The sequence below is a fragment of the Paralichthys olivaceus genome, chromosome 5 (assembly GCF_024713975.1).
Source record: "Paralichthys olivaceus isolate ysfri-2021 chromosome 5, ASM2471397v2, whole genome shotgun sequence".
Classification (NCBI taxonomy): Eukaryota; Metazoa; Chordata; class Actinopteri; order Pleuronectiformes; family Paralichthyidae; genus Paralichthys; species Paralichthys olivaceus.
In genome coordinates, this window is record NC_091097.1 from 8,439,144 (window position 1) to 8,458,848 (window position 19,705).

A 19,705-nucleotide genomic window follows, 5' to 3' on the forward strand; every position below is an offset into this window, starting at 1 on the left:
GATATTCTGTCTTCTTCTCACTTGTGCAGTAAATCCTGATCTAGCAAGATAGTTTTTCATTTTAGTTGGATGGTCAGTGTGAATATTTATTCACACTGAGTGGTTTTTTTTTTTGAAGGTCATAGAAAATACTGTTCCCATGATTCTGGAGTTATTTCAATCCCAGCTGTTTCTTTCTTTAGATAGAATGTATGCAGAAAGATTTTTAAAATATTTCTTAAGTCATAAATAAGTATCTTCAGCTTTGGTCCTGGGAAAACTATTGTTGGAGTCACATTAGAAAATTCTGGAGAATATTGTATTTTAGGTTTCAGTTTTATGTTAATTTGAATAATTCATTATGAAATTTTTTGTAAATCTCAGGTGAGCAAAGTACTGACCTGCTTGGATAACATTGTTAGGGTGCCGACCGAAAATAATGACGATAGACATGTTTCAGCTTTGTTTTTTTATTGTACAATGCCTTAATATTCTCTGACAGGCCAATGCGAATCATATCACTTTCAAAAGGCACATGAAAAAAAAACAACATTCCCCATGAGCAATAAAATATACATTTTATTAAATACCACTCACAAAATAAGTGTGATTTTACTACCTACATTTGAACAGTGTCCCAGTATATTTATACCATGAGATATAAGTATGCCTTCACCCAGGGTGGGGTGTTGTGATGGTGGTTCCTGACCGAGCCATCCAGTCCATGTACAGCTCTGCGGCCCTCTCCTCTGTCCTCTTCCCCATGGTCAGGATCCCTGCTGCCTGGTTCCTGGAGACCTGCAGTAGGTGGTGGAGTCGGCTGTGCAAGCGATGCTCATCCTCCTTCCGTTTGCCCAGGGTGAGGATGCCAGCAGCAGCATCTCCAGTGTGGGATCCCCCCGTGGTACTGCTACCGGAGCGGCACAGCAGCACGTAGAGGCGACAGGAGCGAGATGGTTGTCTGCAGCACTCAGACATGCTGTGAGCGTCACATGTCAGTTGAGACAGCAGCAGCATCAAGACCAGCACTAGGACTTTCTGCGGGGTGATAGAGATTTGTTTACACTGAAGTGATTATTTTTCCCATGTGCATTTGAATTATAACATTATATTTTCTTCAGTCATTTTATTGGTAAAATTATTCACTTTTCACAAGAAATCCAAATGATGAATATGAATCACTGAATCTGCCATAAGACGATGCTGACATTTACATAACATACATAAGCCCTGACCTGTAGTCAAGAATACATAGAAAATCATCATCGTCGTCAATGACTGGGATAATGGTACTGTCCTCAAACCTTTATCTGCACATAATGGATATGAAATGTATTCTGAATCAAATTGTTATTAGATTAGATTTTATTTGTCAAGGAAAGCAGTAGAAGTGCAGAATAATGTACATATGTTTTGATATAAACAAATAAATAACAGTAAGGATATGATTATGTCAATATATATGCAAAATAAACAGTATATATGCAGCATGTGCAGCAGCTTTGGTGGGCAAAATGTAGGCATAAGCGTAAATATGCAGTGTGAGCATAAGAAAGAATAACCCCAGTATATTCAGGATTTAACTGTGGTTACATAAAATTACATTGCATAAATAAAGATAATGAAATCTAATAGAAAGCATTTTTATTTTGTAAAGTTTAGCTTATGGTGATTACAAAGGTACAGTCATTGCTCAACAGTTTGCCTATATCTTTGATTAGCTATTTTTGTGTTTTTATTTATTTCATTAACATTATTATTTTTTGGAATGAACAGATGCATGACAATAGATGCAGATATGGTTAATTAATAATTAATAAATAAACAAAAACAAGAAATAGAAAATACAAATTACATTGATTAACATAAAATAAAATGGAAAAAAAAGACATTGATGACCATGACTACTTCCAATAAACTGTTTCTACTATTTCCAATGTCCAAGTTTTGATACTATACAACCAAAGCACTGTGGTTTCACCATTTGAACATGGTGAACATTTTGAACTCTAATCATTCAGTTTCTTGGTAAATGAGTAAAAATTCTGATGCAACTTTAAACAACGCAATCAACACAGCAACTTATTTTCATCAATTTCAGACAAAATCTCATCAGTCTTACCCTGTTAGACGTGTCCATCCCAGCAGCCTTCTGGAGGTTGAGGGAAGACCACGACATCTTCTGGTTAGTGTGAGGGGGAGTCATCTGATCTTCTTATCACCCCAAGGGGAAGAACACGTGTCTCTTATATTGCTCTGTGCTGTTCAAGTCGTCATCCCTGTCTGGACGTCATACAGGCCAAACACAAAACCCTCCAATTCCCTTGTTTCAGCCGCTTGTTCATTTAGAGGGCTGCTGTCAAGCTCGCTTCCAGTAATTAGTCTCATCTCCAGGGCACACCTCTGGACCACCGATGAACAACAGGTATGTCTTTGTGGCCGCGTGCCAAAGGTTTATTAAGACATGCCATTAGAGTGAGTAGTGAGGGATCGAAGTCAATTAGCTAATGCGACCAATGAGCTCTAAAATATCATACAGATACATAAAAAGCCCTGATGCCCTTTACTCAGTTCTAATAACGAGCCCATTCAAAAGTCATGCTAATGAGCTTCTACTATTTATTCTCCCTTATACAAAAGGTGCCATTCTGACACATCAAGAACAATTTTGTGAATTTTCTAGTTCTTACACAAACAAGTTGAGGAATATACGGGGCACAGTTAGAACTCTCACCACACAGCAAGAAGGTTCTTGGTTCGAACCTGAACAGTTTGCATGTTCCCAATGTGTCTGTCTGTGGTTTTCTCCAGCTTCCTTCCACAATTAAAGAACATGCAAGTCAGGTCAGTTGCCTGGAGTTGAGATCACTCTGGTTGTTTTCTCTATAGGTCAGTCCTGTGACCGGGTGTACCCCACCTCTCGCCCAATGTCAGCTAGGATTGGCTCAAGGCCCCCACGACCCTCAAAGGATAAGCCGTTTAAATCATGGATGGATGAATATACAGACCCACGGCTAGGAATGACTGCTAAGAGAAGGGCCCTTGTTAATATTAATCCAGGAGGCCAGTAGCCCCCAGCTCAGCCTGTTTATTAACCAGAAAATACTATCATAAGTAGAAAAGACATAACAACAAAAATCCCTTGAAAGCAGTTACTGACTGACTTAAGATTCCTCTTTTCATCTTGCCATCCTCCCAGCCAAAAGGAAGCACTGCTATAAATAGACAAACTGAATAGTACTAAAAAATAGCCCATTCCTTGTTTATTGATAGGAAAGGGAATTTTATATCGAGGGAATTAACAGTGCATCAGAAGCAATCAATAGGGCTTTGGAAAGCTTTATTGATTGCTTCTAATTGCTTTACATTCAATGTGAAAGTTGCTTTCAAAAGGCTCTCGAGATCAAGTGATGTCGAGATGACTGTCACTCTCAAACAACAATTTCCAGGAAATATTTGTAGATTGATACATTGCTCAAATTCAGGTCAATTATTTAAGATCCCAGTATACAAAACATTTGGGTGTTTTCCCATTAGTAATGAACAAGAGGAGACAGGATAAACAATGAAGCCAGTTTTAATGGGCCACTCAAAAGAACTCTTACAGAATCCACACTCACTTTGCAGTGATACACATGTCAGGTTATTGTTTGACACTGGTGATGTGGCACTGGCCCGTAATCCCTCATTCCAGGCCCACATGCACCGGTTGTCCTAATGTGCACCACACAACAGCATGTGTCAGATCACTGTATATGTGGAGGTAATGTTACAAAAGAATCAGCATATCAATAGAACTAACAACAATTATTATAATATCAATCATTAATGGCTGTGTCTGCGAGAGTTATTATAGCAATATATTTTTCCCTTCGTACATTTTACATACAGTTTACATCTATATTTACTTTATCTTGTGTTTTTATTAACAGCAGTACCATGTTGCTGTTGACCTTTGACCTCTAACAGGCAAGGGTCACATATTCCAGTTGTGATTGGCTCAAGGATGCGGGCTAGCTCCACCCCGGGGACCAAAACACCAACTCACGTAACGTCACACACACACAGCCCCTGGGGAGAAGACGAGGAGACCCTGTCGGGGGAGGGGTGGGTGGGAGTCCAGCAATTAAATGAAAATGAAAATCTTAAGGAATGATACTGGAGGTGTGTGGGGATTTATGGAGGTTTACACCAGCAGGGGACGTGAGCGGAGCATCTACACAGCTGCACGTTGTTTATTTCTATTTTAGTTCCACAACTCCCTTGGTTGTGCTGAAACTGTCATGTGTGACTCCTACAGAGCTCGGCCTAGAGAAGGTGCTCTACCTTGTGCACTTCAAATGAAAGTGGCATCCTCTTCACTGATGGTAGTGAGGGATCTCTTGCAGCTTTGTGTCTAAGATGGAGAAGAAGGAGCATGAAGAAACAAAAAGCTGAAAGACATGCGAGGAGTCTCCAGAAATGAAAAAAAGGCAAATTTGTGACATTAAAACGCCAATGTGAGGTAAAGCCTGTACCCACAGAGCTAGAGTACATAGTGGAGGGGCATGTAACTAGCACTGCCCAGAGAGAGACAAGGATATCCAACCTACTGTTACATTTACTGAATGCATTCCAATGTGGGAACACAATCCTTTTGACAAGAGAGAAAAACAGAAGAGACCAAAACCATCTGGCTCAGATGGAAAAGAAAAATAAACATCACCTTTCCAGTGTCAGGTCTCTTCTTCCCTCCCTCCTCTCAGACTTGTGTCTCGCTCCTAACACGACGAGTCTTCCTCGTCATCATCATCATCTCTTTAACCCTTTCCATTACTTCCTCCATCTCTCTTTTGTTACCGGCCTCCTGCTTTTCTCCTACACCTTTCTGCATCTCTGCCTCTGTCTCGCCCTCTCTGTCTCTCTTTGGGAAAGATTCTCTGTGGGCACAGGCTGCGGGTCAGCAGGATCCCGCGGGATTGTCGCAGACGGTCTCTTTCTCAGGGGTGGCTTCAAGAGGTCCCGCCACCGTCTGCTGCTGGCACTGGAACTGAAACGGAAGCTGAGGTAGGGGTGGGGGTTGAGGGTAGGCTGGCGGTTTTGAAACAGTTTGAACCAGGGGGAGGGCTGGTGGCTGGGGGTGTGGCTGAGGAAGGGGATGGAGGTAAGCCTGAGGTGCGACCTGGGGCTGGGTTTGGGGCTGGTGCAGTGGTGGAGGCTGTGGATGGGGCTTGGCCTGAGGCTGCTGCTGTATCTGGAACTGTTGAAGTGGGTGGTGGTGAGGATGATGCTGGAGCTGGGGGGAAACTGCTCCGTTTTTACTGAGGCCGCAAGACTGAGCTGCACAATGGATCTGACGCAGCGTGTCCAGGGCCTCGATCTTAGCATGTTTCAGCAGGTCGGCCTGGCCCTGAGGTTGAGACAGAGGGAGACAGAAAGAAAGAGACAGACAGCTTGGTGAATAACATGCCATACAAGATTTAAGGCAGGAAAAGCATCAGGACATGTCTTTGATTTCCAGCTCTTTCCTACTTTGTAGAACTTCCCTAGGGAAGTTATGTTTTCACTCCTGTCCACTTGTTTGTTTGTCTGTAAGCAGGATTACACAAAAACAGTTAAACAATTTTAATTAATCTTGGTGGCAGGATGCAGTATGGGTCAGGGAAAAGCCCATTCAATTTTGGTGCAGACACAGGAATTGTTTTTTCAAAATTGCACAATTTTCTAAGGTAATTCATGGATCTTGAAGAAAAAAAGTAACTGACATTTATGATTGTGTGCAAATTGGTATAAAAATCTGGATCTATTGAATTTAAATGTGGTTTTATAAGGAGACTGTTTGGCCTGTTGGGCAGATGTGTTACCAAATTGAAGATTAGGCCTCGAAAAACACTAATAAAAAAGGATTGAGGACTATTTTGTCCAAAGAGCATTACCTAGCAAGTGGCAGAAGGGGGCAGTATAAAGCCACTAAATGAAGGCCTTTGGTTGCATGCCAGCTCTTCCAACTGCTTCACTCTTCTGGCGAAAAGTGATTTCATATGGTGATAATGTTATACTACATTTCTGTAATTTATTTGGGAGCACTCAGAGATGAGTCTCCGCCATATGTGGAGGAAGTGGTCGGGGCAGGCATCTCGCTATACAGCACTGTCAAGTCCGTCTGGACTGCTGCCATCGCTGCCTGCCTCCCTCCTTAGGCTTGCTGTCTCTGCCATGTGGGAACGTGGCGGTTATTTCAATGTGTGAGGTACTTATATTATTAGAACTGTGAAAAGAAAAAGAAAAAAGAAGAAATGCAACCACATGCTTTTACAAACTCTCTCAGGCCTCTTCTCCTGCACTTCAGCTCCAACACTTTCTGTACATCAGCACTCCTCCAACATCTGCTCCCAAAGCAACTTGACAGCAGTTGCCTTCACATCTGTGCATCTGCATATATTTCCCTCCCTCCCACCGAACTTCACTCTGGACTCTCTGACCCGCTGTGACAGCTCATTGGGCCAACATTCCCGACAGGAGGCAAAGGATGACCTGTACTGCACCAGACCAAAGTGTTCGCGGTGCAAGGGGGCGAAGATCCCGGAGCAGCAAGGCAGGCACAACGTGTCTGACATACTGTGTGATGAGTGGAGGTGCTGCACCGAAATCAACACTCAATGCTCTACCCCCTGGTGATTGCTTATAACTGCAAGTGGCATTTTTACCTGAGCCACTCCAGAACGCAAACCACGAACACATGGGGAAAAAAAATTATGTAAGTCATGACTCACCAGGCCTAAAATAAGATCAGGAGAAGCTTGTTTTTTGCTTCCTGAGCTGAAAATTCGGACGGGACTGGAATTCAAGTATATTTACCAGTACTGGCCTAAAAGCTATTCACAGTGGGGGGGCTTACCACCAAATGCCCCCACTATAACCTCATTAAACTCAAGCCTATAATCTCCCCTGGTTTGTAAATGATTTGCCTTGAGTAAATTATTTTAAGGATGTAGACGGAGAAAGATGTTTGATGGTGGATCATAAGTGAAACTGAGAAAAATGCATCTCCAGCGGACAGTTGTATTCATGGTTTCACTGGAACACAAAAAAGAAGCATCAGAAAATGAGAGATGGTAAAACAAAATGAGGCCAGAGTTCCCTTTGCAAGGCTTTGGCCAGCTATGTGATGCAAAGAGTTCCCACAGCAAAATCGGAGCTATTTCAGCAAGAGATGATTCATTATGTAGAATTAATTATGTGCCCCAAACAACTGTTAACTACCTCTGCCAAGGTCATGTCCGTTTTTTTGTTTCTTTGTTGATCGTGCGGTTGTTTGTTTTTCAACCTACGCAAAAAATACAGAATGGATTTCCACGATTTGGTGGACTGAAGGGACATGGGTCAAAAAGGAACCCAGTAAACTTGCATTTTTGATAATAATAATAATTAATGGATCTCGATGAAAAAAACCCAGACATATTTACAGGATTGATATGAGTATGTGCAATTTGGTGCAGATTGATTCAATTTGAGCTCACAGAATTTGTGCTCTGAGTCACGTTCTGGTTAAAATAAAAACCACACTTGGGGTTGATTTGGGAGAAAGCAAAACCTTTTGATGCTTGTAACTGTTAAGAGACATTTGCTTCAAAGCCTCATCCTGTTTATCTGACTTTTGTTTCTCATGACAGGAAGGTTCATTGTGTGACGGGGCGGTATCACTGGGCAAAACACCCTCATTCACCATGACAGCTCTGATCTGAAACTGTAACTGTCAACGTCTGGTGCCGTCTGGTGACAGAGAGAAGACGTGACTCTCAGATTCTCTTCCTCTCAGCGTCTCACTATCATAGCAGCAAGCGCTTCCCCGCCCGCTGAGGATCTGGAGACACTAACAGGTGAAATAACGGGCACGGCTGCCAGTCTTGGCAATCAGGCGACAGGCTCCCACCAAATGTTCACTGTGAGACACAGATTACAACTGTGAATTGCAGGAGGAAGATGAGGAGGAGGAGGAGTTATATGGACGCCAAGATGCCTTCGTGTAGAGAGTTGAAAAAATTAGAAGCACAACAGGGGGACATGTGTGTTTTTGGACACGGGGGAGGTTTGGGAGTCATGGGAGTTAGGGGGACATGGGGATTAGGTTCCGGTGTCCACCTGCTATGCTACTTAATTAAAATTAATCTGGCTGGTGCACACAAAGTGACTGTAATATTTCCAGAATAACAAGAAGACAGAACTTAATACTGATCTACAAGTATAATGGCCATAACATTTAAAATGTTAAAAAGTTTGATTATGCATTTAAAAACCAATAAAGTTGGGTGTTTGTCATTTACAGCCTCCCAAATATCTAAACTATTAATCATTTAATCAAAATAGGGGAGGATTACGATAGAACAGAGTAATTGTTTTTGAACAGAAAATGAGAGTTGCTCCCATAAATCTTCGCTTTAGGTGCTTTCTGATGAGGCCATCATGAAAAATGAACAAAGCAATCAAACGTGTACCTGACACTCCAGTGGAAAGCTCAGCCAATTGGGAGCTTCCTCTTTCAATACCCAATGATTTCAGGGTGATGAGATGAGATAAAAATATCCCGGCTGCTCTTTCCTTACTTAGCAGGACAGGCCCACAGCGCAACTCTGGTCCCACTACATAGAACCAATAAGAAGAAGGCAGTAGGCAACCTTATCTCCCGTGTCATGGGACAGGCAGAGACAAGAATGCATCCTGCTGAGCAACGTCTGTGTGAGCAGTCGTATGGTATCTTGTCAAGATGGTTACATAAGCAATAAATAAAACAGTACTTGGAATCAGCAGCAATTAATTAAGGGATTAGGGATTACAGAGGAGGAAAACACTATTAGCCCAGGGAGCTTTTTTAAGACACCATGTAGTTTAATCTCAGGGTTGAGGATTGCTTATCCAGCTCGTTACAGTCTGCGATACAATCTCACATGTTGACATCAATCAAAGGTATTACACACACTGGAGATAAAGTACTATGTGGGGGTCTTTGTTGTGCTGAAGACCACCAGCGAGTGCATGGTTTATTTTGTCTCACCTTGAGCACAGTGATGTTCCACGCGTAGCTCTCCATGGCTTTCTGGAGTTTGCGGCCTTTCAGACCTTCCTTTGCTCCGATGCGATGCAGGTCCTCATGGAAATCCAGACCTGGACACAGACACGCATAACATATATATGTAAAATAGAACTTTAATAGAAAATATATTTCAGAAATATCACATTAAAAATGCGACTATAATAACTATATATATATATAAAAAAACACAGTTTAAACCTTATTAGAAGAGTTAGGCATTTATATAATCTTTTTAAAGTGGTTGCTTTTCTTGTTGTAAGTAAAATGTCAAATAGTATAAAAAGTCATTTTTATTTGCTATTTCATAAAATCTAAAAAACTTCCAGTACATTAACTACAGTAGTTAATCATTAAATAGAAATGAATTGCAACACAAAAGCCAGCAGAGCAAAAGGCACTGAGCTAATTCTTTAGGATAATTTCACGCAATTCAACATGTTGAATTACAATAAGGGGGTCAGATCAAGGCAGTGCAATGCAGGGTAACCTCTAATTAATCTGTGTAGGTCTAGCTTCATTTATCCTGGGCAGCCCATTACTAATCCTCAGTGCTTTAAGAACATACTCCTCCTAAAGCTGTAAGTCTCTGCCAGCTTGTCAGTCTGTCCCTGACAACTGACCTGACACCGCCGCAGCTTTGAATCACTGTAGAAACTGACAAAACACAATACGCTGCCATTTACAAAAAGGACCGCCATTAGAGGTTGGTCACTCTTTAGAACTCAGCTTCTGTCTGTTGCCTCTGTACAATACAACACGTGCAGCATCAAAAATGTTCACACAGTTTAATCCCCCCCCTCTGAAAGTCTAAGAGCTTTTCAGGTACGTTTCACACTTGCTCCCACCCTTCCTATGTGTTCCTAATAAACTGCCAGCTGAAGTTTACTGCACCTCAACTACACTTAGGTCTTTAATTAAACATTTTCAATGACCTCAGTTCAGAGGCAAACTGTCTCAAAATACCTCAAGATCCTAATTTAAATAGCTATATTATACTGAACAAAAAAATGTGTTGGTTTAATATTTAGTGCTAGTACGCCATGCTCTCTCTGTTTACTGATGCGGTCACACTGTCTCCTACTCCACAAAACAAACAAAGTAGGCAGGAATAATCAGGAAGGGTGTTGCTGATTGGCAGTTTCATATCTAACTAGAATGGCGCCTACCTCTGCCAAGGCCCAACCCATTATAAAACCACGTTTAAACTAGATCAAGATTTTTATTTGGTTCTGCAAATACCACACACTCATAAATATTGGAGCGAGTTATCAACGGAAATGTTAAAATGTGAAGAAAGTACAACAATTTTTTTCCTGGAACTGCACCCTGATTCTGATCTGCACAAAAATCTCATGGGTTCTTTTGTGATCCATAACACATCCTTCCCCCAAGTTCTGTGGTAATCTGTCTAGATTTTGCAGAATCCTGCCAGCTAACAGGCAAACAAACAAACCTCATTGGCAGAGAAAAATTAGGGGGCTGATGGAATGTCAAATAATCACTTAAAGGGTATTCGACAGAATGAATCTCGTAAGATATCAGCAGACATTTAGGCTAAAAACATGGTGTAAATGATGAGTCTAATACGAATGTCGGGGCTTGCGGACCCTTTGATGACACCAAACGAGCAGTATGGAGGCATGTTACATTTTTCTGTTGTTTTATTACGTCTGAAGAAGAGGTCGCGATTGACTCCAATTGTATCTGATTTGGCTGCAACTCTTCATCCATGTTCTGCCGCCCACCCTCCCTCTGGAACTTAACATAACTGTATGTTTGAAACTACGAGAAAGAATTTCCCCCAATAATCTGCAGAGCGATTAAACAGATCAGGAGGTCAACCAGTGAATTCAAAAAACACCCTCTCTGGCCCCCAGTCGCCGGGTTGCTCTCATTTCCATATAAATGATGATGTGGATCCAGTGCAGAATATCTGTTTCTGAGTCTGAAAGTTGTGTTAACGGGGTTTAGGGCTGATTTGATCTAATAATCCTGTGTATAGGCCACTGCTGGTGCAGAGCCGAGTCAAGGCAGGTTTGTGATCCCAGGACTTGGGGAGTGAGGCCTGCGCAGAGCTGAATGAGGGATGAAATTAGCTAGAGGCGGCTTTACAGCCTCTTCAAGCTTTTAATTTCCCAATTATTGAGCATTTCCTCCCTGCAACAGTCCACTGATTGCTTTTCTTTACTGTCACTAAAACTGAACTTTGAGTTAATAAACAGAATAAACAGAATTCAGCCCCCGTAGCACATTCAACACTACAGGGAGAGAGAAAAATTGGTGCTTAGATCAACAAAAAGACAAAGGGGACAACAATATGTCCCCTCTGAGCGCACACACACACACACACACACACACACACAAAGCCCCAGTAAAGGCTTACAGTGTCTGCATAGAGCAGAGAGGGGCTTTGGCTTTGTAATGACAGCTGCTGCTGCAACTCTTTTACTCCAAACACAATGCTCAGATAAAGAGAGAGAGAAAGGTAAATAAATGAAAAAATAAATAAAATCAAACAGAATCTCAAAGCTGGATCTGATGAAACCAAAGACAAGAGAAGGTGAGAGGGAGATATAGTTGGATCAGTGTTTCATTAATATATGTCGAGTCATACACACTGCAAAGCCTAAGCAGAATATCATAGCTGCAAATAGAGAGGGGGGATTTCCAGCTGCGGAGGAGCCGGGCCAACAGTGACTCTATATAGCCAAGGAGGAATGAAGGGAGGGAGGTGTCTTCATCCCCTGGATTTCAATGGTAATGGAACGGTGCAGCCTCAAACCATATACCTAACACAGTGGTCAGTTGGGGGGTCTGCGCATCAATAAATAAGCACAGTCAGGTTTGCAGGGAGGCAGCAGCTCTAAAACCAGGTGGATTTGCCCTGTTTTAGCATGGCTGGATGCAGAGCCACGTTCAAACTGGACCCCTGAACGCCTGCACAGCTGGGGTTGACGCTAAATAGTTACTTTTACAACGGTTCCGTTGCCTTTACGGTGCCAAAAAAATGTATTCCTTAAAAAAGCCCAAAACAAATGATCATCAATAAGAATGGGTCTTTTATTGCTAGGCAAATTGTAAAGTTGAAACTGAAAATATTTACTGTTACTGTAATAGTTTAAAGTAAACCTCGTTGGAATATACAAAGAACTGCAAAACTCTTAACAACTTTACATAACAAATTCACACAATTATTAAAAAAACCTACCCCACCTCAATAATTTAACCCTGAATAACAGTTTGTACTTTCTTCATACAGCAGTGGTGGGGCCAGGGACACCCCCCTTGTGGCTGATGTGCTTGGCATAGTGTCACGAAAATTACACAAATAGTCAAACATGGTGCATCCCTCTGTATCCAAATGTGTCCTGTGCATCACCAGTTTCTTCATTAAGTTTGTCGTGTTCCTCCCTTCCTTCTTATTCTTCTTCTCTTACTGGCAGATCGCAAACAACAAGTTGCAAACCACCACCAAATCTACAAGCTGGTGCTCCCTGCTCTCGGCTATTGGAATTCTTTTGCATGAAGTTTGGAAGCACTTTTGACCTTTTAGCTTTAGGCTTTTTGCTGTTGTGTCAACTCGAGTTTCAGGTAGCTACTAGGTAGCTGGAGGCTAGTGCTGCCAGAGCCATGTAGAGAGTGTGTTGTTAACAATGCACATGCTGCAATGTTTATGTTGCCTGCAGGGAATAGCTCAGGCACTGAAATAAGGCCCAGAAATCTGCATTGTGATTAGGGCCAGTATACTGTAGGTACCAGCCGTTTAGGAAAGGATTTCGGTAACCAACCCTCTCACAGCATAGATGCTGAACACAAAGAGATGCTCAGAGAGGAGCACAGAGATGTTGTATAAATGGCTTAATTAAGTAATTGCCCGTCTCTAAGGCTCTATAGCCTCTGTTCTACTTGCAGCTAAACTCAGTCTTTCTGATGACAGACACGCTTACTTAAGGAAATCCAGTGAACGCTGAAGAAGTCAGTGCAGCAGAGGCTGGAGTGGGAGTTGTTCTCTCCATGCACAAATAGATTTGATCTGTGTGCATACGCATAAGCCATTGTCGAGTGTACTGTACACACACACGCACACCCACACAGTGGTAGCATCTGGAGGTGCCAGTGTGTGCATCCCAGCTGTCTATCTGGCCCCCTATTAGTGGTGTGTGTGATGCAGAGCCATCAATAGTGCCCGCGGGGGGGGGTTCATCAAGCACCTCTCCATCCTCATCAACACGTCAGCCTTACTGCCCAAATTAAACTGATTAGCTGCAATAATGACTGGGCATAAACTAAACACGGGAAGGAAACTAGGAAACAGAGGCAGCTAGGAAAAGAAAAAAACAGCAGTCCATAACTATCCATCAACATTTTCAAGCAATGCTACGGTACGAGCGATGAATCTGCCGACGTGCCAGTCATTTTCACATTGCTCATATTGAGAATGAGAGGCAAGTTGGGATGGAAGAGGTTAGTTCAGGTCCCTCGTTTCAAACTGCCAGCAGAGTGTCATTTTGATTATGGCTTTGTCACAACAGCATTTAGCTGATGAGCACAGAACATTTTTAACTGGGGCTAAAGTGTCAGGTTCAAACAAAGGCCTTAAATTAAGCTTAGATTCAGTGCACGCACACGCACACACACACACACACACACACACACACACACACACACACACACACACACACACACACACACATTCTCTCTCTGATAATGTCCTCTAATAGCACCTTTTTCAACTTCTCACACAGTCATTCCATTAAAATTATACCTTTTGGCTTTCAGATCGATCATAGAGACAAAACCTTCAATTCCATGCAAATCCTCCATCTCGCGCCTCATATTTTTTTTCCCACTCGCCGATTACTGTCTGTGATTCAGGCTTGTTGCTATTGTCAACGTCAGTTTGTACAAATTCGTGGGGCTTGCGAATCGGCTTCTGATGGGAGCATTCAGAGCTTGTCAGTCTGTCAAAAGAGGTAAATTCATGCCTCCTGAGCTGCCAAGAATGATGCAGTGTTTTGACGGGGAGCAACGAGTTCATCCAAATGTCCTCGGTGGCTTTTCACCCGTTCTCCAGAGGATGAAAAACGCTCATAATGAACTGAGACACAGGCTAAACAAGACAGAGATGAGAGAAAAAAGGGAGAAAACCCATTTAAAGAGGATGGCTAGTGCTGTTGCCTTTGAGCAGGGAAACAGGTGGATCTGGATATCATCTTATTAGATCCACTGACTTTGATTGTAAAATTAGATTGAAGTGGCTTTCCTCAACCCTCTCAACCTTTCTATCTGTCACACATTCAGCAACATGGAGGTCAAGTTAAAGCAATGTCACAATTAATAATTCACGGTCTCTAGAAGTTTAGCAGTTATTTAAAATGTACATAACCCAATAAAAATACTGATTGCTAGATAGAGATATTATATTTATTTTCCATTTGAAGAACATAACTACAATTGAATAAATTGTGAAATATATCTGCTAGCAAAAGCAGCAGCACATACAGAGACAACGGGGACCTGATGGGACAGGAAGCAGATGGAGAGGACAAAGAGCATGCTGAGTGGAAAAGCAGGACACAAGTGTTGGCATTCATATCGCAAAATAATTGCATGTATTAGGTGTAATAGAGCAGACGGAAGATTATTATCGTAGATCTAAAAATGTTGACATATGGAAGCGGTATTAGGCGTCATAATTTCCCCCATCAAGTACTTCTTCCATCTTGAAATCCTCTTAAATGTGATTCATGCATCACAAGCAAAGATACCTATTTATTCGTAAACAATATTCTATACTTAGTGCTCCATGTGACGATGTAGTTGGTGAATATTAGCCTGGTAAAATGATGGCAGTTCTGAGTTGAGACAATTGTGCATGAGCCTCAAAACGCTGTGTAATTATGTGATGAAAACTGCTTTTAGACTGACTCTGTTCTGTATTATGAGCCAATATTAATTCAGAACGTATATTCCCTGAGGCCTACAAGGTTAAATTTAATTTAAAGTTTAAAAATGTTATTTCACGATTTTGATTTGAGGTGATAGGTCACATTTCATAGCTCTTTTAATGAAGAGGTAAGTAATTGGAATTTGGCAAACAGTGTTGGGGCATCTGCTCTTCTGGCAGTTAGCTGTAATGCGACATTATGTCAGAGAAACGGCAGCTATCTGTGCATGATAGTTTTACTTTCATATTTTTTTTCTGCCTGACTTATCACTATCAAAACTACAGTGGATATCTGGAAGCATGAATGAGCGGACATGGAAGTTGTGTATATTTGAGAATGGCGGCGGTTTGGACCGAGGCTTGCGTGTTAGTGCCAGGGGCAGGGGAGTGGGAGTAGGCGATATGGAAAGTGCTATGTTTGGCATGCAGCTGAGGCCCCTCAGGGCTGTCGCTGCAGCCCTCCGTCTCATTGTATCGCTCTTACATAATGCTGCTGCTCTTGTGGTAACTTGAGATTTAGGAATTGCCATGTTTTTGCTTCTGTTGGAGGATAAGGCTCCTCCAGAAAATACTTCAACCCTTGGGCTTTAAAAATCCTTTCATAAAACATTTAATTACAGCTCGCAGTTTGATTTTCCAACTGCTGTTCCTAAATTGTTGACATTCAGTATTCACCTGATGGCAGCAGTTAGCCAAGCAACTGCCTCTGGTATCCAGCTACTGCCGAGCGTGTGGGGTTTGAGCTTAACTCTGCAGTCATTGCGTTTGAAGATGCCTCCAGCTCCGAGCTCGGGAACCTTGGAGCCAGGGGGACAGCTCTGTGATGGAAGCCCCTGTGGCTCAACCCACATCCCTGGGTAACCACACAGCACGAATATCAGCTAGGATGGTAGTGGTGGGGTGGAGGGGGAGCGATGCATATGCTTGCCTCTGTGTGAAGCCGGGGAATAAAGCTGGCCAAAGTGAGTTTAAATTGGCTTATCAGCCTCAGGATATTGGGTTGGCATGTGCCACAGAGCAAGCCTCCCCTGCCTACTTTGGGTTTATCATGCAAAGCAACAACACACACAAACTACAAATGGCTTCCTGGGTTTACACAGCCTGCTGTGAGGTCTATTATGGGCCCGAATCTGTCAGTTTCATATTATTTGCCTACAGCATTACAATGAGGCACAACCATGCAAAATGAAGATGTAAGTATTCAACGTATGTACTCCTATTTGAGGAGTTCTTCAGCGGAGGCACTGATGTGTGGCAAAGAAGCAAAGCAAATGAGGAAGAACTAGTGCTGAATGCAAAAGAGGCTTGGGAAGACGAGCCACAGGATTTCATGATTTTCTCTCTGTCTTAATGATTATTATTATTATTATTATAGTGAATTGTATCCTTTTTTCTAAAAGGCCAGACTTTTTACACCAGACACCATTTAAAACATTTTTAAATAATTAAGAAATGCTTTATTGCCCTGGTCGGGCATGAAAGAGGGAAACTACTCTGGAGTAGTGTGGACGCAAGGCATATCCATAGCGGAGTTGATGCATTTTTAAACAAAAATGTAGTAGTGTGGATGTTGCATCTGTGGCTGGCTACATAGTGCAAACTCCCGCTTGATCAGCCGCAGCCACTGTTTTTGATGGAGATGCTGAAGGAGCGGATACACTGCACTCATTCTAATTTGGCAAGAAGACGTGGTGCGTTACACGTTTAAAAAGATTTACACACTAATAGCAGACAGTTCACTCTGATCTTAAAACAGAGGAGCTGAAAATATTTGACTCCTCAACTGATTTTATGTTGCTTTGTGTCTTATGATCTTATTTTTCACTTAAACAAATAAGTAAGAAATGCCAGTGAGGGAGATCATTTCATTTGTTAGACACAAATCTTTTCCTTGTATTGTGAGTCATCTTGGGCACATTAGCAGACAGATCTACATTATCCTGCCTTGTCTCACACTGATGCTGCTGATTTTCTGAAATGTCATAAAATAAGAGATTCTAAAACAGAAAAAGATCAAACCTTTATATCATTTGAATAAATACCAAAGATTATCTGCTTGGATTAGGCATCCAGTTCTGAATGACACTAGTGATGGGTGGGAAGTTGCAGCTGAGGAGCATTGGTGTTGAGTGAGGAAACGTACCTGCCCGTTGTGCTTGTGTGAGTTTGGAGTAGACCACATCAGCCGACTCGATCAGTGTTCTGCTGGTTTGGATCATCTATAAAAAAGGTTTGCATTTGATTAGTTTGCATCTCAGCATTGCACCAGTAAATTTGAAAGCAAAGCAGAGGTCGAGCCAAACACAGGGCAGGCCTCATTTTGGCTTGGCTCAGGTTTAACAGCAAAGGTTGTTGTTACGTATATGTCTTTATGTGATTTCTTATCCAATTAAGCCATTGATAATAAGTGATAATATATACCATACATATCAAAGCTCAACCAATATGGATTGTTTAGGGAACAAACTAGAAACAAAAGAGGAAACAAAATGTTACCAATACCAATGTACCAAATATAAACTGCTTCCTTTTTCTTTTTCATTATAAAATCCTTTTTATATTTTTATACACTTTATTAAAATTAACTATGAATAAAAATAAAACACAAATTCAAATAAATATATACAACACGAAGAACATGGACATTTACTCTCTAAAATTACTTTATATCAGCAAACATAAATGCTATATATGTGAAAGGCTCATATAGGTCAGTCGGTAAATCAGTCGGCTTTACCAGAGAGTGAAGATGCTGGAATAAATATTGTATGAATAAGGATATACTCAACATACAGAAGTGGTTTTATACTTATATACTTGCATCACAAGCCTGTACACAGTAACAATCTGGCTTGATTGCTTTCCATCTCCTTCCTGCATAACAAATCTGTATGTTTGAGTGTGTTTTTACATGCATGTATCTGTACATGTGCATGTCTGTATCTCTTTCCTTTGCTCATTTGTACATGTGCTGAGAGCTTGTCAACATGGATGGAGATTTATAGCTGACTCCAGGTATATCTGCACTGAATTGACATGTATTGGTACCACAAGTGAAAAAAGGGAAGAGTGGGAGAGATGCTCCTCCCTATTTTCACCTCCACATTTGTATCTGACCATCCCAGTGTGATGTAGTTTGTGCCCTAAACATCATCCCACAGGCTGAGGAGAAGCATCTGGACCAGCCCTGCAGCGCCAAGGAGGAAACTAATGAAGTTTCACACTCCCGTTTACAGGGAGACAGGAAATGGACTCTGCACATACTGTGTGTGTGTGTGTGTGTGTGTGTGTGTGTGTGTGTGCCTTTTCTTGTTCTGCTATCCTAATGAGAGTTGGTCTCAGTGCAGACAGTTTTGTAAAGTGAGCTCAGTTTAGATGGTCCGTTCCTCAAGGGGACGTTTGAAACCTCAAGTAAAATCATAAAAATGCAGAAGCTCTGATGTTTAATGCATTAAGAATCTGCTGAATCTACATTTCCATGAATCTCTTCACTAACCTCCAGAGAATGGACGTCAGTATTGTGAGATGAATGCGTAGGTGAGTGTTGTGGGAGCAGTAGTTGAAGTAAAATGAATGGCAAATAAAAAAAAGATTATTAATAAAAAGACTCTTGAATGCAACTTGTCTTGAAGCGACGCTGCAGTCTGGTCACGTCTGCCTACACTGTAGAGGATTTCTTTCTATGCGGCTGCTGCAAATGATGAGTCTACAAAGATGTCCAAGCTCTTTTTTACCTCTGCCAAGGACGTTATATTTTTTTTTCTAGGTTTGTGTTTGTTTGTTTGTGTGTTATTTAGCAGGTGTGACACAAAAACCACAGAACGGATAAAATTTGATACTGACCCAAATACATATCCAGATCTAATGAATTTTAATGTGGTTTCTACTGGTCCTTGTTGGAGGTATGCTCTCGCTGTCCTTCTGGTTGTATTCTCTAAATATTAAAGTATGGTGCATTGCATTGTCCACCTCAGTTATCCATAGGAAGAGTACAAATTAATGGACAAAATGGACAAAGAATTATCATGTACATGAACAGCTGCTAAGGACAGGAGTGTGCTATGTGTGTCCTTAGGGGACTAAGGACACACATAGCACACTGATTGCACACTACAGTAAATGGCCTGGTGTTGGCAGAAATGTTGCTATGAGGTCACTAGCGTCCACACACACACACACACACACACACACACACACACACACACACACACACACACACACACACACACACACACACACACACACACACACACACACACACACACACACACACACACACACACAGAGAGACAGAGAGAGAGAGAGAGAGTCATCTGTTCTTGAGTGGGGAGCATGCCACCAAGCCAGTCTTTGGAAAGCAAACACAAACCCATGAATCCAAACATACCCAAGCCTCAGGACCGGACCTATGGTTTAATGTACGTGCATCATTTTATTAACTGCAATATTACCCAGTGATACCACAAACCAGAGAACAAGATGCAGGGATATTATCATGGACAGCGAAATGAACAGACAGGGGAAAGCGACAAGACCTGAAAAAACATTTTCTAGTAAAGATTTAGTTGCTTGTCTGACATTTTTGTGATGTCCTTATTCATTAGCTTACAAAACAGACTATTAATCATTCTTATTAATTAAGTACCCATGTCCAATCAGGTAAAATGGACAACAAGTGATTTTGGGGGGGTTAAAGGGTTGGTATGTGG

At 41.7% G+C, this 19,705-nt stretch overlaps 2 protein-coding genes across 2 annotated transcripts in view; both read right to left on the reverse strand.

Annotated features, from left to right (window-relative positions):
* Window positions 1-433: 433 nt before the first annotated feature.
* hcrt (hypocretin (orexin) neuropeptide precursor) lies at window positions 434-3,179 on the reverse strand. Its single transcript, XM_020094464.2, has 2 exons — window positions 2,102-3,179; window positions 434-1,017 (listed from the first exon to the last, which is right to left on the reverse strand). The coding sequence occupies exons 1-2, from the start codon at window positions 2,183-2,185 to the stop codon at window positions 652-654; spliced, it is 450 nt and encodes a 149-aa protein (XP_019950023.1). The 5' UTR covers window positions 2,186-3,179; the 3' UTR covers window positions 434-651.
* Window positions 3,180-3,538: 359 nt separating this feature from the next.
* The window catches only part of LOC109634263 (inactive phospholipase C-like protein 2), a 47,097-nt gene continuing 30,930 nt past the window's right edge, over window positions 3,539-19,705 (reverse strand). The window contains exons 4-6 of the mRNA XM_069524387.1: window positions 17,140-17,215; window positions 9,011-9,120; window positions 3,539-5,368 (exon numbers count right to left, since the gene is read on the reverse strand). Coding sequence (XP_069380488.1) covers window positions 4,919-5,368; window positions 9,011-9,120; window positions 17,140-17,215 — 636 coding nt within the window. The 3' untranslated portion in view covers window positions 3,539-4,918. The remainder of the gene's footprint in view (window positions 5,369-9,010; window positions 9,121-17,139; window positions 17,216-19,705) is intronic.

Excerpts from the sequence above, each read along its gene's own strand:
- hcrt (XM_020094464.2), bottom strand. The coding sequence starts at position 2,185 with ATGACTCCCCCTCACACTAACCAGAAGATGTCGTGGTCTTCCCTCAAC. Across the intron at positions 1,018-2,101 it reads GGATGGACACGTCTAACAGG|AAAGTCCTAGTGCTGGTCTT; the intron begins GTAAGACTGATG and ends ATCACCCCGCAG.